The 17,775-nt window shown below is 38.0% G+C and overlaps 2 protein-coding genes and 1 long non-coding RNA gene across 12 annotated transcripts in view; 1 reads left to right on the plus strand and 2 right to left on the minus strand.

Annotated features, from left to right (window-relative positions):
• LOC125266826 overlaps nt 1-8,789 on the plus strand; it is a 10,493-nt gene extending 1,704 nt beyond the window's left edge. Inside the window, exons 3-4 of the long non-coding RNA XR_007184562.1 lie at nt 8,503-8,569; nt 8,660-8,789. This is a non-coding gene — a long non-coding RNA (uncharacterized LOC125266826). The remainder of the gene's footprint in view (nt 1-8,502; nt 8,570-8,659) is intronic.
• On the minus strand, nt 2,615-14,279 carry ssh1b (slingshot protein phosphatase 1b). Of its 5 annotated transcripts, XM_048187813.1 has the most exons (16): nt 13,363-14,279; nt 11,681-11,718; nt 11,474-11,525; nt 10,990-11,095; nt 10,774-10,838; nt 10,563-10,684; nt 10,390-10,458; nt 9,407-9,472; nt 9,053-9,247; nt 8,784-8,877; nt 8,567-8,695; nt 7,960-8,006; nt 7,708-7,854; nt 7,371-7,571; nt 6,311-6,938; nt 2,615-6,127 (listed from the first exon to the last, which is right to left on the minus strand). In XM_048187813.1, exons 4-16 carry the CDS (start codon nt 11,027-11,029, stop codon nt 5,177-5,179), a joined length of 2,754 nt encoding a protein of 917 aa, XP_048043770.1. In that variant the 5' UTR covers nt 11,030-11,095; nt 11,474-11,525; nt 11,681-11,718; nt 13,363-14,279; the 3' UTR covers nt 2,615-5,176. The 5 variants fall into 5 exon arrangements, with proteins under 5 accessions (XP_048043770.1, XP_048043767.1, XP_048043771.1 ...); XM_048187810.1 differs by lacking the exon at nt 10,990-11,095 and having other exon boundaries at nt 11,474-11,574; XM_048187814.1 differs by lacking the exon at nt 10,990-11,095 and having other exon boundaries at nt 13,363-14,277.
• A 248-nt stretch (nt 14,280-14,527) lies between these two features.
• The window catches only part of svopb (SV2 related protein b), a 39,542-nt gene continuing 36,294 nt past the window's right edge, over nt 14,528-17,775 (minus strand). For all 6 annotated transcript variants that reach the window (XM_048187827.1, XM_048187825.1, XM_048187829.1 and 3 more), the window contains 10 exons: nt 17,458-17,521; nt 17,087-17,212; nt 16,845-16,973; nt 16,636-16,709; nt 16,476-16,552; nt 15,755-15,859; nt 15,508-15,619; nt 15,274-15,355; nt 15,083-15,172; nt 14,528-14,998 (listed from right to left, as the gene is read on the minus strand). In XM_048187827.1, coding sequence (XP_048043784.1) covers nt 14,795-14,998; nt 15,083-15,172; nt 15,274-15,355; nt 15,508-15,619; nt 15,755-15,859; nt 16,476-16,552; nt 16,636-16,709; nt 16,845-16,973; nt 17,087-17,212; nt 17,458-17,521 — 1,063 coding nt within the window. In that variant the 3' untranslated portion in view covers nt 14,528-14,794. The remainder of the gene's footprint in view (nt 14,999-15,082; nt 15,173-15,273; nt 15,356-15,507; nt 15,620-15,754; nt 15,860-16,475; nt 16,553-16,635; nt 16,710-16,844; nt 16,974-17,086; nt 17,213-17,457; nt 17,522-17,775) is intronic.

Consider the following 17,775-nt stretch of genomic DNA (forward strand, 5'->3'; position numbering starts at 1 on the left):
AAGTATCCCATAATACTAGGGTTGTTCCGATTCCGATACTAGTATCGGAAATACCACCGATACCACAAACATTTCTGGCATCGGTATCGGCGAGTATTCAAACTCACGTACCGATCCGATACCATTTTCTTAAACAATACCTAGTTGTGCCCGCTATCTTTGCTTAACGCAGCAAATCAGAAATCAATTCTTCTTCGCGGCTCAGAATGCAAACACAGGAAGTTGTGCTGTGTTGCCACAAGCAACCACTGTTTAGAGCAGCGGAGAAGTGAAAACGCGCTAGCAGTATGTCTGCTGTTTGGCAGTATTTCAGACCAGTAAAACGGCGACATGTCTCATATGCAATGCTGCAATTTCGAGTGGCACAAGTATTGGCAACTTTAACACAAATAACTTAATAAAGCATTTGAAGACGCGTCACCCCGCGCAACACGATGGTTACATTTAGTTAATACTGCGTTCACACCAGACGCGAATGAAGCGATAAGCGCGAGTGATTTACATGTTAAGTCAATGCAAAGACGCGAATTGACTCCCTGCGGCGCGATTCACGTGAATGACTAGGTGCGAATTGAGCGATTCGGGCGTTTGACGCGCTTAAGATGGAGAAGGATGAGGCGTGCCAGCTTCATTCAAACAAAGAGAAATGTTTTCAAAAGACAAATAAAGATAACCGACAAAATTGTCGGGTTTATTGTTCTGGATGACCAGCTGCTGTCAGTCGTCGAAAACGTGAGATTTTTATTTAACAAAATTGTTTCTGGACTTCAAGTTTTAAAGAGATTATTTTCTTATATAGCCTAATTATATTCCTAGATGTATTTGTTGCACTGTTTTTATAGTTATATTGTAAAACTAATATACCTTTTTCAGTTTACAGTGTTAGATTTGTGGCTGCATTTGAAGTTCTTTTTCACTTAAAATAAATAAATAATATAACTGACAAATGTATGTCAGATAATAAAAATACTCTAGTTCACTGTATGTTTTTGTTCTTGTTTTATTAAGGGATAAGTCTGAAGCACACCATAAATAATTCTATCAATTCATACAGGGCTAGTAGTATATATAGCTGTATACAGATACACACCCAGGTATCGGATCGGTACTCGGTATCGGCCGATACCCTGAGCTCAGGTATCGGAATCGGTATCGGGAATGGAAAAGGGGTATCGGAACATCTCTACATAATACTCAGCTTACTGTAGTGTCACAATGTGTCTCGTGGGAAGAATAGTCTAAAATAGCCTTCCAAATATAAGCATATGATAAGGTGTAAGGTCCTTTGTCCTCTGCCCTCATGCTGCTATCAAAACTCAAGAAAGCACAATGTTTTACTTAAACAAAACGAAGATAATGTGAAGAAGTATATTAAATAGATTCATCATTAGGATATTTTGAGGTACATGACACAGCTTATGAATGCAGATTTGTAACATGAATAAATATGGCTCTACATTATCAGGAAATGTCATGTCATTTGTGTCTCTCAGCATGATGGGATATTTTAAGGGTCCAGTGCTCTGAGTTGACTCTTTACTCTGTCTGAGAATGTCAGCTGTAGAGGTAAACGCTCTACTGGATGAATGGCAAACTTATGCTTATGTCATTGCACAGGCACTGCGCAGGTTATTTTGAGGTTGATGGCTTCAGCTTGCAATATTCTAAGCAGCTGGCAAGGGCCATCCATAAAACCAGACTCTCTCTCCGTTTAGCTTCATCACCCAACCCAAAACAGTTTGTGAATGAATTTGCAGGTTGAGCACAGTGTTTAATGCTCAAGTAATGTCAACACACGATTTTATGTACAGCAATAGAAAACATGTAAGAGAAAAAAATAATTTATTATTTGTAGTTGGATATAATTTGTTTCATGTGACTTTTAAGCAGATAGATAAATTAGACTGGCAGTGCGACTGGTAGTATTTGAGCTTTAAGACACTTGGAATTGCTCACACGTTATTCAAATGACAACTATCTGTAACGATTGTCCTTATTATCTATGCAAAACAATGAACTAAAGGCAGTCAAACGTGTCTTACGGTTCAATGAATACAGAAACTAATGCTTATAAAGTATTGCACATGTTAAATTTTTCTTAGTATTTTTCAAGATTACAAGTAATACACAAATACATTTACATTTATATGTATATCTGCCCAGAGATATTTACAGAAATAGAATTACTGGCAAATACAGATGTAACATAAGCAATAGAAATACAGCTGACAATCTCACCGTGTTCATGTATTCCTAATGAAGGCGAAAAATCCTCACCAATGATACAGATACGTCTTAATTCGGTAATTTTAGTCTGTTTAACTGACTCCAGCCTCAAGTCTCTGGGCTGCTCCAGTATCTGGTCTTGTGATGTCAAAATCACATTTGCCTAATTCAATAAGAGTTCCTTCTGTGAAGCACTCCCTCAAAGGTCAGACAAAGCAACACTTTTTCTTCATTAACGTGTCATTTACTTTACTGTTATTTTGTAGAAAATGTCCTACTGAGAAGTGATTTATTATGTGCAGCACATATTCATTTCTTTTAATAATTATCAACATGGTTCTCTCCTTATGAGAAACTCAAGGCTATAAATAAATGCAACACTGGTCCATTTCTGATGCAGACAATAAACAATTTATTTCTATAATTAACTGTACATTACATTATAAAACATAGTGCAACACAACTTAAAATGGTCAAAATGAAGTACAGTATCTGATGTATGTTCCAAGTCACTTTTAAGAGCTGTTAAGTTAGGGCTAAAGGCAATCTTACAGTTTCTCCAGTTGGTTTTATTGTTAGCTTAGTGTGTTCAAACATGTCAAAACATGACAATAAATAAATGACTTTGGTCTCTTCTATTCAAATATGAAATGTAGTATCAAAATGAAAAGACAAACAGATCAAAAAATAAGCCACAAATATGTTGTTCAAAATAAACATTGCTCTATAAAGACTGCAACCAGGTGAAGACAAAACTTCTGTGAAACAAGCGGTTTTTACCAAAGAACCGTTTGATTGCAAATGGCAACAGGTAAGGCACTTGCATGTCCGAAGAAACAAAACGATTAGTACTCAAATCAGCAGCAGCTGGGAGGAGCCATGAGCGGAAAGCAAAACTACAACTTTACTCTTTTTAGGAGGCCATCTTTTTTTGGCAATCGTAATAATTTTGAATTGCAGAAATACCCCCCCAAAACTATACAGTTTGCAATGGGATGTCCTCATTATATGTATTTTTTAAATATGGGGGGAAAAAAATAAATAAAATAAATAAAAAGACAGTAATTTTTATTTACAAAAGCAATAAGAAACATGTCTCACAGTTTTTAAAATAAAAGTCAGAACATAGTTTCATACAGCAGTGACTTAGTCCATGTGGATCATATGAAAAAAAAAAAAAAACTTTCACTCAAATCTCACTCAAGGTGCTTTTCTTTCACATCTGATTTCCATTCTTCTAAATGAAAACTAGTTACTTTTCTTATTATTGTATAAATAAAAATCATTCTCTTCAAATTCTTGCTTACACTTATTGCACAGGCCACTTTGCATATTTTTTTTTTTTTTTCAAAAAAGAAAAGAGAAAAACAAAAAAGCTTAATAGACAACATAAAGACCAATAACATATTGGTAACAATAATTATTAAATTATATATATATATATATATATATATATATATATATATATATATGAAAAAAATAATTAAGGTCAAGTTTAACCAATACTTTCTGTCCCGGAGCACTAATCAAACTTTGTGTTCTTTTACACATATGATAGTAATGTCCCTATCATGGTAGTAAGTCCCAATGGCCACAGTATCATAAGACAACACACTGCTCGTACCTGTTAATACTTAACGTACATGTCTGTCATTATCAGATGCCATGATGTCATTTTGTAAAGGAGACACTTTAAAAGGACCTTTTAAAGGACGATAGTGACACATTTGAACATCCTCTGATCAACTTGAAGACTGTATTGTACTAATGTGTTGCTGCTAAAGCCTTTTTGCACATCACAGGCTACAATTTGTACAATAAACAGCTTAAGCTAAATTACATAACAGGAGCTATGCTCTAGTAGCACATTTCGGATGTAGTTGATCTGATAAACACCAGCTGAGAAGTAAATTAGAGAATTGTAAGACAAATAGCCAACCACATTCATGTTGCATTTTTCTCTGGAAATAGACAATAATTATGTGGCTTTGTTGATGTCATTTTTGAAAATGGCAACATTTAAGGATTCAAGTAACGATCAGGTTGGAATGACACAGTGACATAATCATAAATTTCAGACTAAACTTTAGTCTGAAATTACTTTTGTGGTGTGACGTCTTGAAGAAAATTTCTTAGAACTATACTGCTTTTGAAGGCAAAACTGAACAACAAAGTCGCTACTAAAATATTAATTCCTATGGGCTCCAATTTTAATCGTGTTGTAATAAAGCCATGAAATGGTCATGCATCATGGTCATGTATCAGTATCTACATCTGGAAATTTCTATTATCATTATAAATAACACAAAGTCTGATTAGTTATTCCATAAAATTGTTCTAATTTTTACATTTATGTGCACTTTGATGGTTTGTGACTTTCTAAATCAGATAAACTGCCTCTTTTTCACATTGAATCATCTCAAATACATGATTGGTTTATCTGCAATAGCACAAATTCGCTGGTGAACAAACTAAGAGGCAAAATTTCATCAATATTGTATATTAGTAATAATACCCATCATTAAAGGGCATTAAAATTGGCTTTAAAAGTTCAAATAATTTCAAATTATGGATATCAAACAAATATTTGAATAAAATCATTGCTAATTCAACCAGGTCTTGATTATGCCACCTATAGATGGGCCACACATATAGTAAAAACGTAACAAGTTGGGCTTCCTTTAGCAAGACAAAGAAATGCGATATCAACAAAGCCATTAATAAAGGTCCAAGCCAGAGCATGCTTTAATATATATATATCTTAGTTAAAGCACAGACAGACACATGAAGAACGCAGTGCAGTTATGTAAAGGGCTGCTGGAAGGATGTCCAAGCCTGGCCTGATTGTTCTCATGAGGTGTCTTGCAGCATCAGCCTGCATTGTTGCTTTCGATGGCTGTAGGACTGGAGCAGTCCCATTCACTGAGAAAGCAGTTCTGACATCTTTGAGTCAGCTTTTCAAACTCTGCAACACAGTCGGAGTTAAAGAGAGCTTGGGAGAGCAAGAGGTTTCCAAGCAAAGAGAAGGCTCTTGCTCCTCATAGTCAATTGAGACTGTGGCGGAAAGCGTAAGGTCCTCTGTGGAGATGGCCAAGTCATCTAACTTGGCCAGCGAATTAGACCTTTTAAGTTGGGAGGACACGGTCAGTCCGGCGAGCCGCACACGGGTCTCAATCTCTTGGGCTCGCTGACGTACCAATCCCGGCTGGCCTCTACGAATTCTCTGAAGACTGTCGCTGCTGGAGCTGCGCGTCAGGGACGAGCCCGGTGCAAGCATTTGCTGGAATTCACTGGAGCCAGGGTGCAAGTTGGGAACGTTCTCCTCATCCACTTCCATGTCCTCCGTGGCAGTGTCCTCTACACTCAAGTCCATCTGTTCCGACTGAGGACCGGACACTTGCTCCAGTCTATGGTGCACCAGCTGTGTCTCCAGGTGGACCCCCTGACTGAGCTCCGCCATAGGCCTCTCACCACCCAAACTGAGCCTCAGGAGAGTGAGCTCTGTCATAGGACTGCTGGAGCTCTCCTTGCTCCCCTCGTCCTCCCCCTCCATTTTGTCCTCAGTCTCCAAGGAATAACGCAAATCCTGAGGAAGGTCTTCGCAGCTTGGTTGCTTGAGGTAAGTGTCCAAGTTGGCCCGACTGGAGCAACGAATGCACTGGCAGTGCCCGCTGCTCATGTGATGCCGAGGGGCAGGAGGAGGCACCTTATTGGCGGAGGCGGGACTGAATTTGTGTCCTCCAGGGGCCTGGATGGAGATACTGGGAAGGCCAGCATGACGTGGCAGGTTAAGGCGATGGGTGCGACGTTCGCAGCGGCGGCCGCTGGGCAGGCGCAGGCAGTCTCGGCACGACTGATATGAGGGCTTCACTTTGTAGGGGTTTCCAATGCTAGCACTGTCCTAAACCGATGAATACACACAGGCAGGGAGAATGCATGGTTAGGTTTTTTAAAGGTGTAAGAGTACGGGATGCTTTAGAGAAAGTAAAGCGTTTAGGATGGATTCACAGAAAAGAGCTCTTTGAGCTATAAGCTTGCATACAAGCCAGGAGAGCTGCCGCTACAGCTAAGACGTCATACTCACGTCAAAGCCAGAAGGGCAGCTGCGTTTCCCGGCCAGCCTGTTGCTGTTGTTGGCGTTCTCGTTGTTAAAGCGGTTCGAGTTAGCCAGGCTCCCGTCTTCCCTCTGCATCTCCTCACCACGAGCTAAGGCAGCCATCTCCGCCTCCTCCTTTTGTGCTTCCTCCTCATCCTCCTCCTCCACCGTGCTGAACTCCAGCCGCAAGCGCATGTCCTCCAAGGGCTCCAGTCGGCCGCAGGTCTGGGCTGCTGTACCCTCCCCAGGAAGGGCCAAGTGAGCCATGGGGAAACCCTCATCGTCCAACAACGCATCCCTCTCCACGTCCTCAATCTCAATAAAAACTCGTTCCATGCCTAAAAGTGGAGGACCTCGAACTGGCGTGGAGGGTTCACTGTCCAGAGCAGTGTCTGAGAGTCGCCGGAAGTAGTAGTTGTAATTGAGATGGTCTGTCGGCTCTTCTCCGCAGCAGGGAGAAGCACTCGCTCCTCCGTGGCCCCAAGCCGTCTCCTCCTGATCAGGGTGCAGCGACGAAAATTGAGGAGTCTGGTCACCACTGGCAGCTGAAGCCTGAAGGCCCTCCAGTGAATACTCATCACTGTCTGGTTGCCAGAGTTTGTTGTGTCTCTGCTTGCTACAATGACAGAAAACAAAGGTAGCAGTCACCTCTTGATAATGCGAAAAGAGAAAATACAATCAAAAAAGGTTTGGTCCTTTTATTACATGTTTGATAGATTATGTGGTCGCCAGCAATTGTTTGGTTTAGGATGTTTGTGTCCTCACCAGGCTACTTAACTAACAAGTCTTTGCTGTTCAATCAGCTTTGACCTCAATCAGGTTGACTGGCTTCACCAGCACCGAACCATCATAAACCAGCATGGAAATTCATGCTGTTCTAAAGCTGGTCTTTTTCACATTATTCACATTGATAATAATTATCAAATGTACAAATCAAAAAGTAAGATGCTCTGAATATATTGAATATGCTAAATGAATAAATATAAATGCAAAAATGAATTTATGATGTTAAAAAGAACATGTTTCTCATTATCTTGGCTTTTCCCACCTGGCATCTAAAATCCCCTCGTACTCAGCCAGTTGTTTCATAAAAGCTGGGTTGGGTTGTGCTATATTCCTCTTCTGTTTGACAAAACTGTACGCCTTTTCAAGTGACCATCCATACTCCTTCATAGCATAAGCAATGACGGTGGATGCTGAGCGACTCACTCCCATCTTGCAATGTACTAGGCATTTAGAGTTGTTTTTCCTATATGAAAGATATACAGGCATCCAAGTCAAAAAAGCTTTTGGCAAAAAATATGGGTCCTTTATTGAGTGAAACAGCATACGACAGGAACAATAACACTTTTCAAATATCTTTCTAACCATGAAAAGTAACTCACTTGGCTCTAACTATGAAGTTGTAGGTTTCGTTCCAGTGCGCCAGCAGGTCTGTAGTCTCATCATCATAAACACGAATGTTACAATAACAAAAGGTACCAGGGAAAAAGTTGTCAATCTCTCTTGTGACATTGAGGATATACCCCACCCTGCATAAAAACAAACTGACATTAGACTGTATACTGCAGACTTAATACACAATGTCCTGTAATCTTAAGTAGATGCACAGTAGGTCGATTTATATCAGCACTAACCCAGAGTCTTGAAGCTCCTCCAAGTTGGATGCGTTCCATTCTGAGCCCTAAAATTAATGAGATGTACAACAACAATAGATTTATTAGCTTCTAAAGTCTTAAAGCTCCTGTCGATAACCATGTAATTTTATTGTAAACTTAACGGTTTCTTGTTTTCAGTAGATGCAAAGGAGAATGATCAAGTTTTGAGCATGTGTTCAACAATTTTGATTTTGGTGTAAATACATACTGCATTGAAATGAAGAAATTTTAAAATAATTTAAAAAAAATTAAGTAAAAAATGAAATTAAATAAATATTCAGCCTTTTTGTTATTGACAGTTAATCTTATCTGCAGGCTCTTGTGTATGTTTGTTTGCATAATTTAAACTCTTCAGGTGGGCCCTTATCTATATCTGTAATGTTTTTTCAATAACCAGAATGGTTAACAATTAATTTGAAATTCTGATTTTTTTTTTAAATCCAGAATTGTTTGAGAAAGTAGCCCTATAGTCCAACCGCAAAGTCCTATCAGTAAACTAGCAGTATGCGCTCTGCTTTTTAGGCAAGTGAACATCTTAAGCAAACAAGAATCAAGAATGGCAGAGAAATCTTGGAGGACGCTTTACCAGGTACAGATGATCAAATATGAGCGTAGCCTTGTCCATCTGGCCGAGGATAAGCAGCATCTCATTGTCAATAAACTCTTTATACTCCCTCAGGTTGCAGCTCATATGTTGTTCCAGCTCATTTCGGATCTACAGAAGTGAAAGGATTTAATTTAATGCTCCTTCCATGGCTGATTCATTTATGTAAATCATGAAATAAAAACCTCATTACATATACCTCCTTAGAAGTAATATTTTCCAGGTCCTGAAACGTCATTATGTTTCGGAGTTTGGCTTTGATCATACACTCTGTTCTCTCTCTCTCCGTTGGCCTGTTTATGACATGAAAAGCAATGTTAATACATGCAAATTAATAAAGATTTTAGTTCCATATCAGAGTATTGAAACTTATTTTACTATAATCAGTTTATCAATCTGTTGTTGCATTTATGTAGCATTGGAGATTTATCATTGTACTTTTTTTTTATCCAAAGACATGTAACTCACTGATGAGAAAACATGACTGGGGAGTCAGGCCGGGTGGTCTCCAGATCTGTCATGGCATTCCACTCATTGATACAACTCTGCTCTGAGGAGATGCAGCTCTCATAATAGCCGACCCATGTAAGGGCCATCCCTCCAGGGAAATAGTTGTATCTGCGGGACACCTCACATGCTTTGTGCAACACCTGGAGGGCAGACCTGCAATATACAATAAGTCAAACATAATCATATCCTGAAGTGGTTGAGAACACAACTCAAAATCAAAAAAAAAAAACGTTATGAACAGTAATAGTTTGTATATTTAACTTTGAAATATCTTTCCAGCATAAAACAACAAATAAAACCGAGCTAACGTACCACATGGCTTGGACTGACACGGGCTTGAAAACATGCAGTCTCCCTGCTGTGCTCACACTGAAACCTCTGGGAGAAGAGATAGAGGAGTTCAGGCACGTAAATTATGGCATAATTTGTGATTATATAGAAATGCATAAGCAGGCGGCAGGATGATGCTGCTTTCCCAGGTTGGTCAGTGGAACAATTTTACACCACAAACCAGTGGAAAATTCTCTCTGCATATTGCATCTGCCAATAGCCCCCAGGTCACATGCACAGAGACCATAAACATGTTATTTCATACTGAACCTGTAGAGGTCATTCTCTGTAAACATAGCATATAACATTATTTTAACTGACCAAACATATACAGTCTGATGGCAAATCCAGTTTCAATTTCAATGTGTATGGTATGTGTGAACGATCAATTGAAATTTAAAAAATATATATTTAAAACTAAAAAAACTAAAAATGTTTGTTCCATACTCCTTAAAAAGATACACTTAAACACAGGAGTTTTTAAGTCACAATGAAACAGAAATAGTGACATCTTTTCTTCCATATTGTGATGTACTTCTGAGTGAAACAGATTATTGAAAAAGAAAGACTGGGAAGGGATTTATGAGGACCAAATGATTGAGAAGTCTGGCATATGTCACTAGAGAGACATTTTGATTAAAAATGAAGCTCAAAAAAAGTATAGAAAAAATGAAAAAGAAAACATGCAAGGATGAATCGTTCGCAATAAAATCAATAACATGCATTTAAAAGATAGATAGGGTCAATTTTAATTTCATGCTGATGTAGCAATAAAAACAACTAACGTTATAAAAAAATATAACGTTGAAAAAATAATAAATTTAAAAAACATATATGTCCCTTAAAGAAAATTTACACCAGCATACATTTTGTCAATCCTATTTTAGTGGCAAATTAATTGAACCACTGGGACAAGACACCCAGCCTGAACCTTTGCCTTACAGAAAGTGAACTAGAATATTTACCCATCTCCATCCAAGTGAATCTTGGTATCACTCCAAAGTGGAAGAGTCATCCCAATAGAGCAACTTTTACTACAACAAACAAACATTTGTGTCAACCAATAAGTGTGGTGTGGTTATGAATAAAAATGCAGTGAATGCATAAAGGCTGTTAGTTAGCACAACCAGGTTCTTACCTGTCCTTATCTGTGAAATCCATTCCGAGTAGTATGTTTTCTTCAGTGTCTTGACGCCCATTTGTGTAGACAACCACCATGTACCGCACATGGTCTGTCCATCCACTTTCTAACCTAACCACCTGTTGACAGAGGCAGTGTACATTGGTTTATGCACATTGAGATCAGTAGCCATTCCTACATTGTACTAGATAAAGTGTACGTCACTTACTAATTTAATTCTATCCTCAGAACGGAGGGTGTTTATCATTACTTGTAGGTGCTGTGGTAGATCACCTTAAACAACAACAACAAAAAGATCAATTAAAAGAAAAAACTATAATATATAAATATAATGTAATAATTTTATGCGCAATACATTTTTTTCATCAACAATAATACCAAAATATAAAAGAATAAGTTGGAAATGGAAATGTGTCACATCCACCTTTACTGTAGTGGTTCAGGGCCGTAACCATCATAGACATTGAGGGGGGCAAGTCCCCAAAAATTGGCCAAATTGCCCCCGCACTCCATTACGCACCGCTCTGTTTCTTGTTACAATGACAAAAAGTTTTAAAAGTTACATTTTAGGGCTGGTCTGCCTCCGCGGTCTAACAGCACTCGTCAATTTCCAAAATGTTTGAGGCAGCCAATCAAATCAAAGAAAGCAGCTTTTACTGTTCACAGAAACTGAACACGAATTTCACCGCGACGATTCAGTTGTAAAAAGTGTGAGGTAAGATTTAAGTAGCTAAACATTTAATATTTGACAGCTGTTTTACAATAGAAATGTGAAATGACAGACATCCAGAGATGTAAAATATCTCCATGTTGAATTGAAAAATAAATTCCTTTAAATAAAACAAAAATTGGTCAACCCCCAATGTTTAAAACATCGTTCAGTTACTTACGACCTTATTGTGGTTTACCTGCATTTTTATGATGGGTGGGTGTTCTGGGCCCTTGTGCACTGCTCCCTTGCTGTAAAAACAGAGCTGCCCCTTTTACCATGAAGAAACTTTCACTCAGGCTGAAATAGGCCACACATACAATTATGAACACACTCCAAAATAAAGATTAATTATCACAGTTAAAGGAAGAATGGATTAAATAAGATGAATAAAAATAGCACTGACCTTAGGTTTGCTTTTCGATCATCATCACTGCCTAAATCCTGACAAACAAAACAGCAGAAGTGGAATTACAAATGGCCCTGACTGAAAATACACCACATGAAATGACCTTTTATTTATTATCTACCAATTCTGAATGTCTCTCATCATGGTTTACAGACAAAAAAAGCTATTAAAAGCCTGTCTGGCGGGATGGATCCAGAAAGCTCTAAACTGAAGACTTTAAATAGCATGCAGAAACGTTTTATGCTTAAGCAAAACACAAACACTTGCGATAGGCACATTAAAAACTGAAAGCCTGAGGGACAGACATTACTGTGGGCTTATGCTATAGTAAGATAGCTCATTAGTGGGCTGTCTCTAAGAAGCGTGAACAGCAAAATCTTGGGGGGAGACATGACAATATTCTGGGTCCCATGATTGGTCACCAGGCAGAGTATCTATTCAATGACATCATTGCAGTGAGTGTACTGGGAGTAGTGAGAGGAAGACTCGGTTCTTTCGAACGGTTCGTTTCAAATAACCGATTCAGTTATTCTATTAGGTCATGGCGATATTGCGTCATCACGTGGTCCCTGACAAGCGAGCACATAACGCTGTTTATTTTTTTTTTTTATTACATTTTATTAATATGTCTGTTTATTGAAATGGCAGGTGGAGCCATGATTTAGCAAACAAAGTCATTTGGAACCTAAATATAATTTGCATGCAAATTCATTTACATCTCTGAAAAAGGTTTTTCTATGCATTTAAATAAAGTATTATCTATTAAAACCCACTCCATATCTGTGCTTATAATAAACCCCCCATAAAGTCGTAAACATTCTAGTGTGTTTTATTTCTAACATTTCTAAAATTTAGTAAATAAAGTAAGGTAACTTTACACTATGTCATTCAAACTCCAAATGCACTTAGTATAAGAGTTCATTATCAATCGCACATGCCCGAATAAAGAATGATCTCAGTTCAATGAGCCGTTAACTCGAAAACCATTCAAACCGTTTCGTGAATTTACATTTTTTCAGTCTGATTCGTGAATGAATAGCTTACGCAGGTTTTCTGAATCAGTTCATCCGATTCATTAAAAGATCCGACTCCATGAGCGATTCGTTCACAAACGAGGCAAACGCTCAATTGGTAAGTATCATCAAATATTACTATGCTAAGAAAGTGCTCTAAAGCATATTTGTGGTATGGCTGAACTGACCTATTGCGTTAAACAACGCAGCCAGTTTGTTACCACTTTAATCCCCAACACAAATTAGATTACGTTATTGAATGTAGGGTAAGATAAACATTGAAATTTTAATTGCACCATGCCGCCTACGGCCGCTTTCGGAAAATAATTCGCAGATATTTGAACCACTTACACAAATATATTTTACCATTTCGACAATATAACCAAAATTCAGTACTGGCATGCTTTGTTTTGTTTGGTCAAGTCAAGTTAATCCCCATCATCGCGCGCGCTCTCATATGAAAACACCGCCTCGCTAATGTCAAAACTTCACCATGCGCTCATCTACACAGCAGGTTGAACTCGGTGACTTCTTGTAGTGTCACATTTGCACATCATTAGAAAGGAAAAATGATCCCCGAGCAAAAGGCCGAGCTAACATTAGCTGTTTAAGCGCTATTTACACATGCATCCCCGGCATTTCCTCCGCCGGTCAGCCTCCACTCACCTCCCCCGCGTTGGTGCTGGCTGAGGATGCGGCGCTGGGTGTAGGGGAGCGCTGCAGAGTCACCAGAGCCATGGCTGCGCTGCAAAGCGTTCAGGGAAACCTCACAGGCGCTCCGGTCCGAATAGGACACGCCGAGATATACTGTTTTGCGCCCGCCAGTGACGGGGTTAATGCATTCAGAGGCGCATTAAATCTATTTAGCGGAGCGATAAACCCATCATCGGCTTTGTCATCCAACTCAGCGATTCTACAAATTCTCATTCACGCCAACGATGCCAATAAACAACAGTCTGTGCTCTATCTTCGCGGCTGGACCGTTGATTTAGTGGCTAGACCTAATGGACCTTGTTTCGGGACCGCCGTCCGTGGTTGGTGTAGTTCTGTGATCGTCTGTGTTAGATATGGGCTTCTGGGCCAACCGCGTGAAGGTGACTTGCACTTCTCCCTGACAACAGTGCATCCTATGCAGACTCAACACCCAATCATCCACATACTACTCGAGCCCTCATGATGTAGACCATCTCAAAACTAACGTAATGCTTGATCGCTAGATTTTTCCTTCCTCCCTATGACGAAGAGAAATTTGTATGGTTCAGCAGCCAAAAGTGAAGCTAAGCCGTGTGTGTGTGTGTTTGAAATGCAAATTAAACATCTGGTTATAATTATAAATATTATAATAATAAAAAAATGAGTTTTGTGTCTTTTATATTGCATCTCTGTTAGCTAGCCCTCTATTGAAATGTTTACACAATGTTAAATTTAGCAGATAATATAAATTATTTCCAATTAACGTGAGCATATTCTATTGTAGGCTACTCTTTCTACAGTTTTGTCATCCTAGAAAAATCAATAAAAATATTGATGACTCATCCTGCACTACACACATTTTTGTCCAATCAAATTCTCTCTAAAACAAGAATATCCCTCCCTCTGCAGTCATACAGCAAGTAGCAAATCATAGATAATGGCTGTCACAATTAAAGTCTAATGGTGTGAATGCTAAAAGTATTTAGAGATTCTGGAACTCAAATGATGTGTTTACTATAGTTAATAATATATAGAATATACAATGTAATATAATGACTGTTATTAGAAATATGGCGGAAAGAGTTAGGCATTAGGTGTGCATAGAATCTATTGAAAAAAACAACACAGGACAGAAATCTACACTTGTCAAACCATTTCATTGGGTCTTTTATTTACACAAGTACTTGGCATCATAAACGGGTTTATGTACCATTTCAAAAGAAAAAAGACCAGAAACACAAGTTAGCATTTTATGAGCATAATACATGCATATTATTGTTTTTCTAAAAATCTCTGATGAATCAGTACATTTAGAATGGACTTACACAACATTTAGTATATACCAGAATGGCCTGATTATACATTGTTTTTCTGATATCAAACAGTTTCAGTTTTCCATGTGCTGTTAAGGAGATGTGTTGCTGGAGGATTCGGCTGTCTCAGAGCCATGCGGCCTTTCCATGTGTTTTTGTTCCATGGTGTTTTGAGTTGATTCCTGTAAGCTCCGCCCTGTTGTTTCCATGGGCAAAGCCCAGGATGCTACTGTGCCCAGCAAACAACATATTAAATACACAGACAGAGCCAGGTAAACTGATGTTTTCAGAAGTACCTGAAGAGGGACAGACGCAAACATGCATCAATACATGTTCATTACACCTTTTTTTCTTCTTAGGAAATCAGAGGAATGCTCTACCTGAGCAATAAATGGTGTGATGAGAGCTCCAACACGAGCCATCCCACTGCTTGTACCAATACCAATAGCCCTGGTTGCAGTAGGGAAAACCTGAGGAGGCCAAAACAAGTAAAAAAGAGAACTGCATTTTAAATATAAATTCGACTAGGACTGACTGAAGCACAATAAGCTGCTTTGCAATTAAGCCTTACCTCAGGTGTATAAACATATGCAACCTGCCAGCCTGCTGTTATACAGGCTCGAGCAATGAAAATAAAGACTATGAGAACTGTCCTGGAAATAGTAAAGAAAAAAAATCAACATTGTCACTTACAGCGTCTTGAAAAATATTTAGGCTGTTTTTTCTCTTCCTTTTACAATTACGACATTTATTTGGGATACTTATCAGTGTCTGTACAGGTTTTTTGATGACTTGATGAATGTACCTTTGTGTGCAGGCGTACAGTGGCAAGATACACAGAGAGAACGCTAAAAAAAAAAATGCCATGCTTTTTCTCCGGCCAATTCGATCGATCATCCACACGGAGACCAGAATACCTATTCTGACATCAAGACATAAATCACACAGTTGTCTATCAGTTTATATGTAGCTCATATAACAATGTTTGCATTTAGGTTAATTAACTAAAAACAACATTTGAGAGGGGAGAATGACATATGGTGCCACGTCACCAGGAAATTCTGCTAAGGTGGTCCACAGAAGGTCCTTATAATCATCAGTAGTCAGATATTTGCACTCCAAATTGCACAGAGGTTCCATACTTGAGTTGTCAGTGACTGGAATTGAAATAGTTAAAGAAATGATATCAAAATGAGTCATTACAGATCAAAAAGGTACTACTTTCTATGGTGAGTACATAAAATTTACACTACTGTTTAAAAGTTTGGGGTCAAAAGTGAAAAGAGTTGATTTTTATGAACTTTCTATTCAAGAATTATTTAAAAAAAATGCATAATGGTTTCCACAAAAATACTAAGCAGCACAACTGTTTTAAACATTGATAATAATAGGAAATGATCTTGAGCACTAAGTCACCATATTAGAATGGTTTCTGAACAATCATGTGACCCTGAAGACTGGATTAATGGCTGAAAATTCCTCTTTGCCATCTTATATTAAATATATTAAAACAGAAAAAAGTAGTTTGTTATATTGTAATCATATTTCACAATATTACTGATTTTATTGTATTTTGATCAAATAAATGCAGCCTTGGTGAGCATAAGAGACTTCTTGCAAAAACATGAAAAAAAATCCTACTGACCCCAGAACAGTAGTGTAGCTTAGATTTATGGTCCTAGCCTAAGTTAAACACAAACTGTTCTGTTAAAATCAAGTCTGTGCACATTTTATGATGACTTTGTTTACAAAAAATACTTACAGACCACTCACCACTACACGCAGATCCTGCTTGGAACATCTCAGTGGTTAGCAGCACAAGACCATAATATGAAAAAGCACTACATATCCTGTGTGTAAAACAAACAAAGGTAAGTTTTTAGAAGTTTTACTGTATATGGATAGATTTAACATTTTTTAACAATATGCATACCAGATAAACCAGACCAGAAGTGTTGTCTTGCAGTATTCTGGAATAAAAAGATCTCTAATTCTCCCACGATCATTCTAGAACACATAAACACAAATCTTTTGCTACTCTAATTTACAATATAAACATAAAAATCCAAAAATGAGAAATTCCAAAATAATGTGCGAGTAGGAGATTTAGAGAAAAGATGTAGGACTGGCATCCCCACATACCTGTGTGTTGGCTATAAGTCTTCCTGTAGGCATAGTGCTCCCATTAGACGCTGCTACACGTTTCAGAGTCTTCAGGGCCTTGTCTCCTCTGCCTCTCAGTACATCAAATCTAGCACTCTCTGGTAACCACTACATGACAAAATGCACACAATCAACATTCAAAGTGTAGACTTTCAGTCAGGCACCTGAACATGAGCCTTATGTCTAATAACAGTTTAAAACATTGTTACAGCCATACATACACAGCAGGAGGCAGCAAAGACAACAAGAGGAAAAGTGGAGAAAGCTAGCAGCCATTTCCAGCCTAATGTGGGCATGACCACTATAGCCAGTAACACTTCAAACACGGCACCCAAGGCCCAGAACACCTATCAGGACAGCACAATAATTCATTTTTTTAATTATCAAGATCATTATAAGGACACACTTTGGTAATTCTCATTATTAGAGGACATTTTAAAGGTATTTTAAGGTATATTTAATAATAACCTACAAAACATTGCCTCAATCAGTTACAACATTAACAATCTAACTTAGTGTAATAAAGTGTATAGTAATTTGATACTGAAAATGTGTGCAATAGTTGAAAAAAAAAAACAGTGGTCTTAATTACCCCTAACAGGATTATGGATATCCCTCTGGTTTTCACTGGGAGGAATTCAGTATATAATGTCACACTGTAAAAAAAGGAATGGAATATTATTTAAAAAAATAAAATTATAAAATTAAATTTAAAGTAGGGCATTATGTTTTATTAAAAATGTAAAATTATATATAAAAAGAAAAATGCAAAAAAGAAACGTCCATTTTTAAAAATAAAAAATCCAAATAAGCTTTATATATCCTCATTGGAAAGTTTACAGGCGGTAGACAATTAAGGTCACAGGAACAATAAGTTAGGACACTAAAGAGACCTTTCTACTCTGAAAAA

Source organism: Megalobrama amblycephala, linkage group LG4 (assembly GCF_018812025.1).
Source record: "Megalobrama amblycephala isolate DHTTF-2021 linkage group LG4, ASM1881202v1, whole genome shotgun sequence".
NCBI lineage: Eukaryota > Metazoa > Chordata > Actinopteri > Cypriniformes > Xenocyprididae > Megalobrama > Megalobrama amblycephala.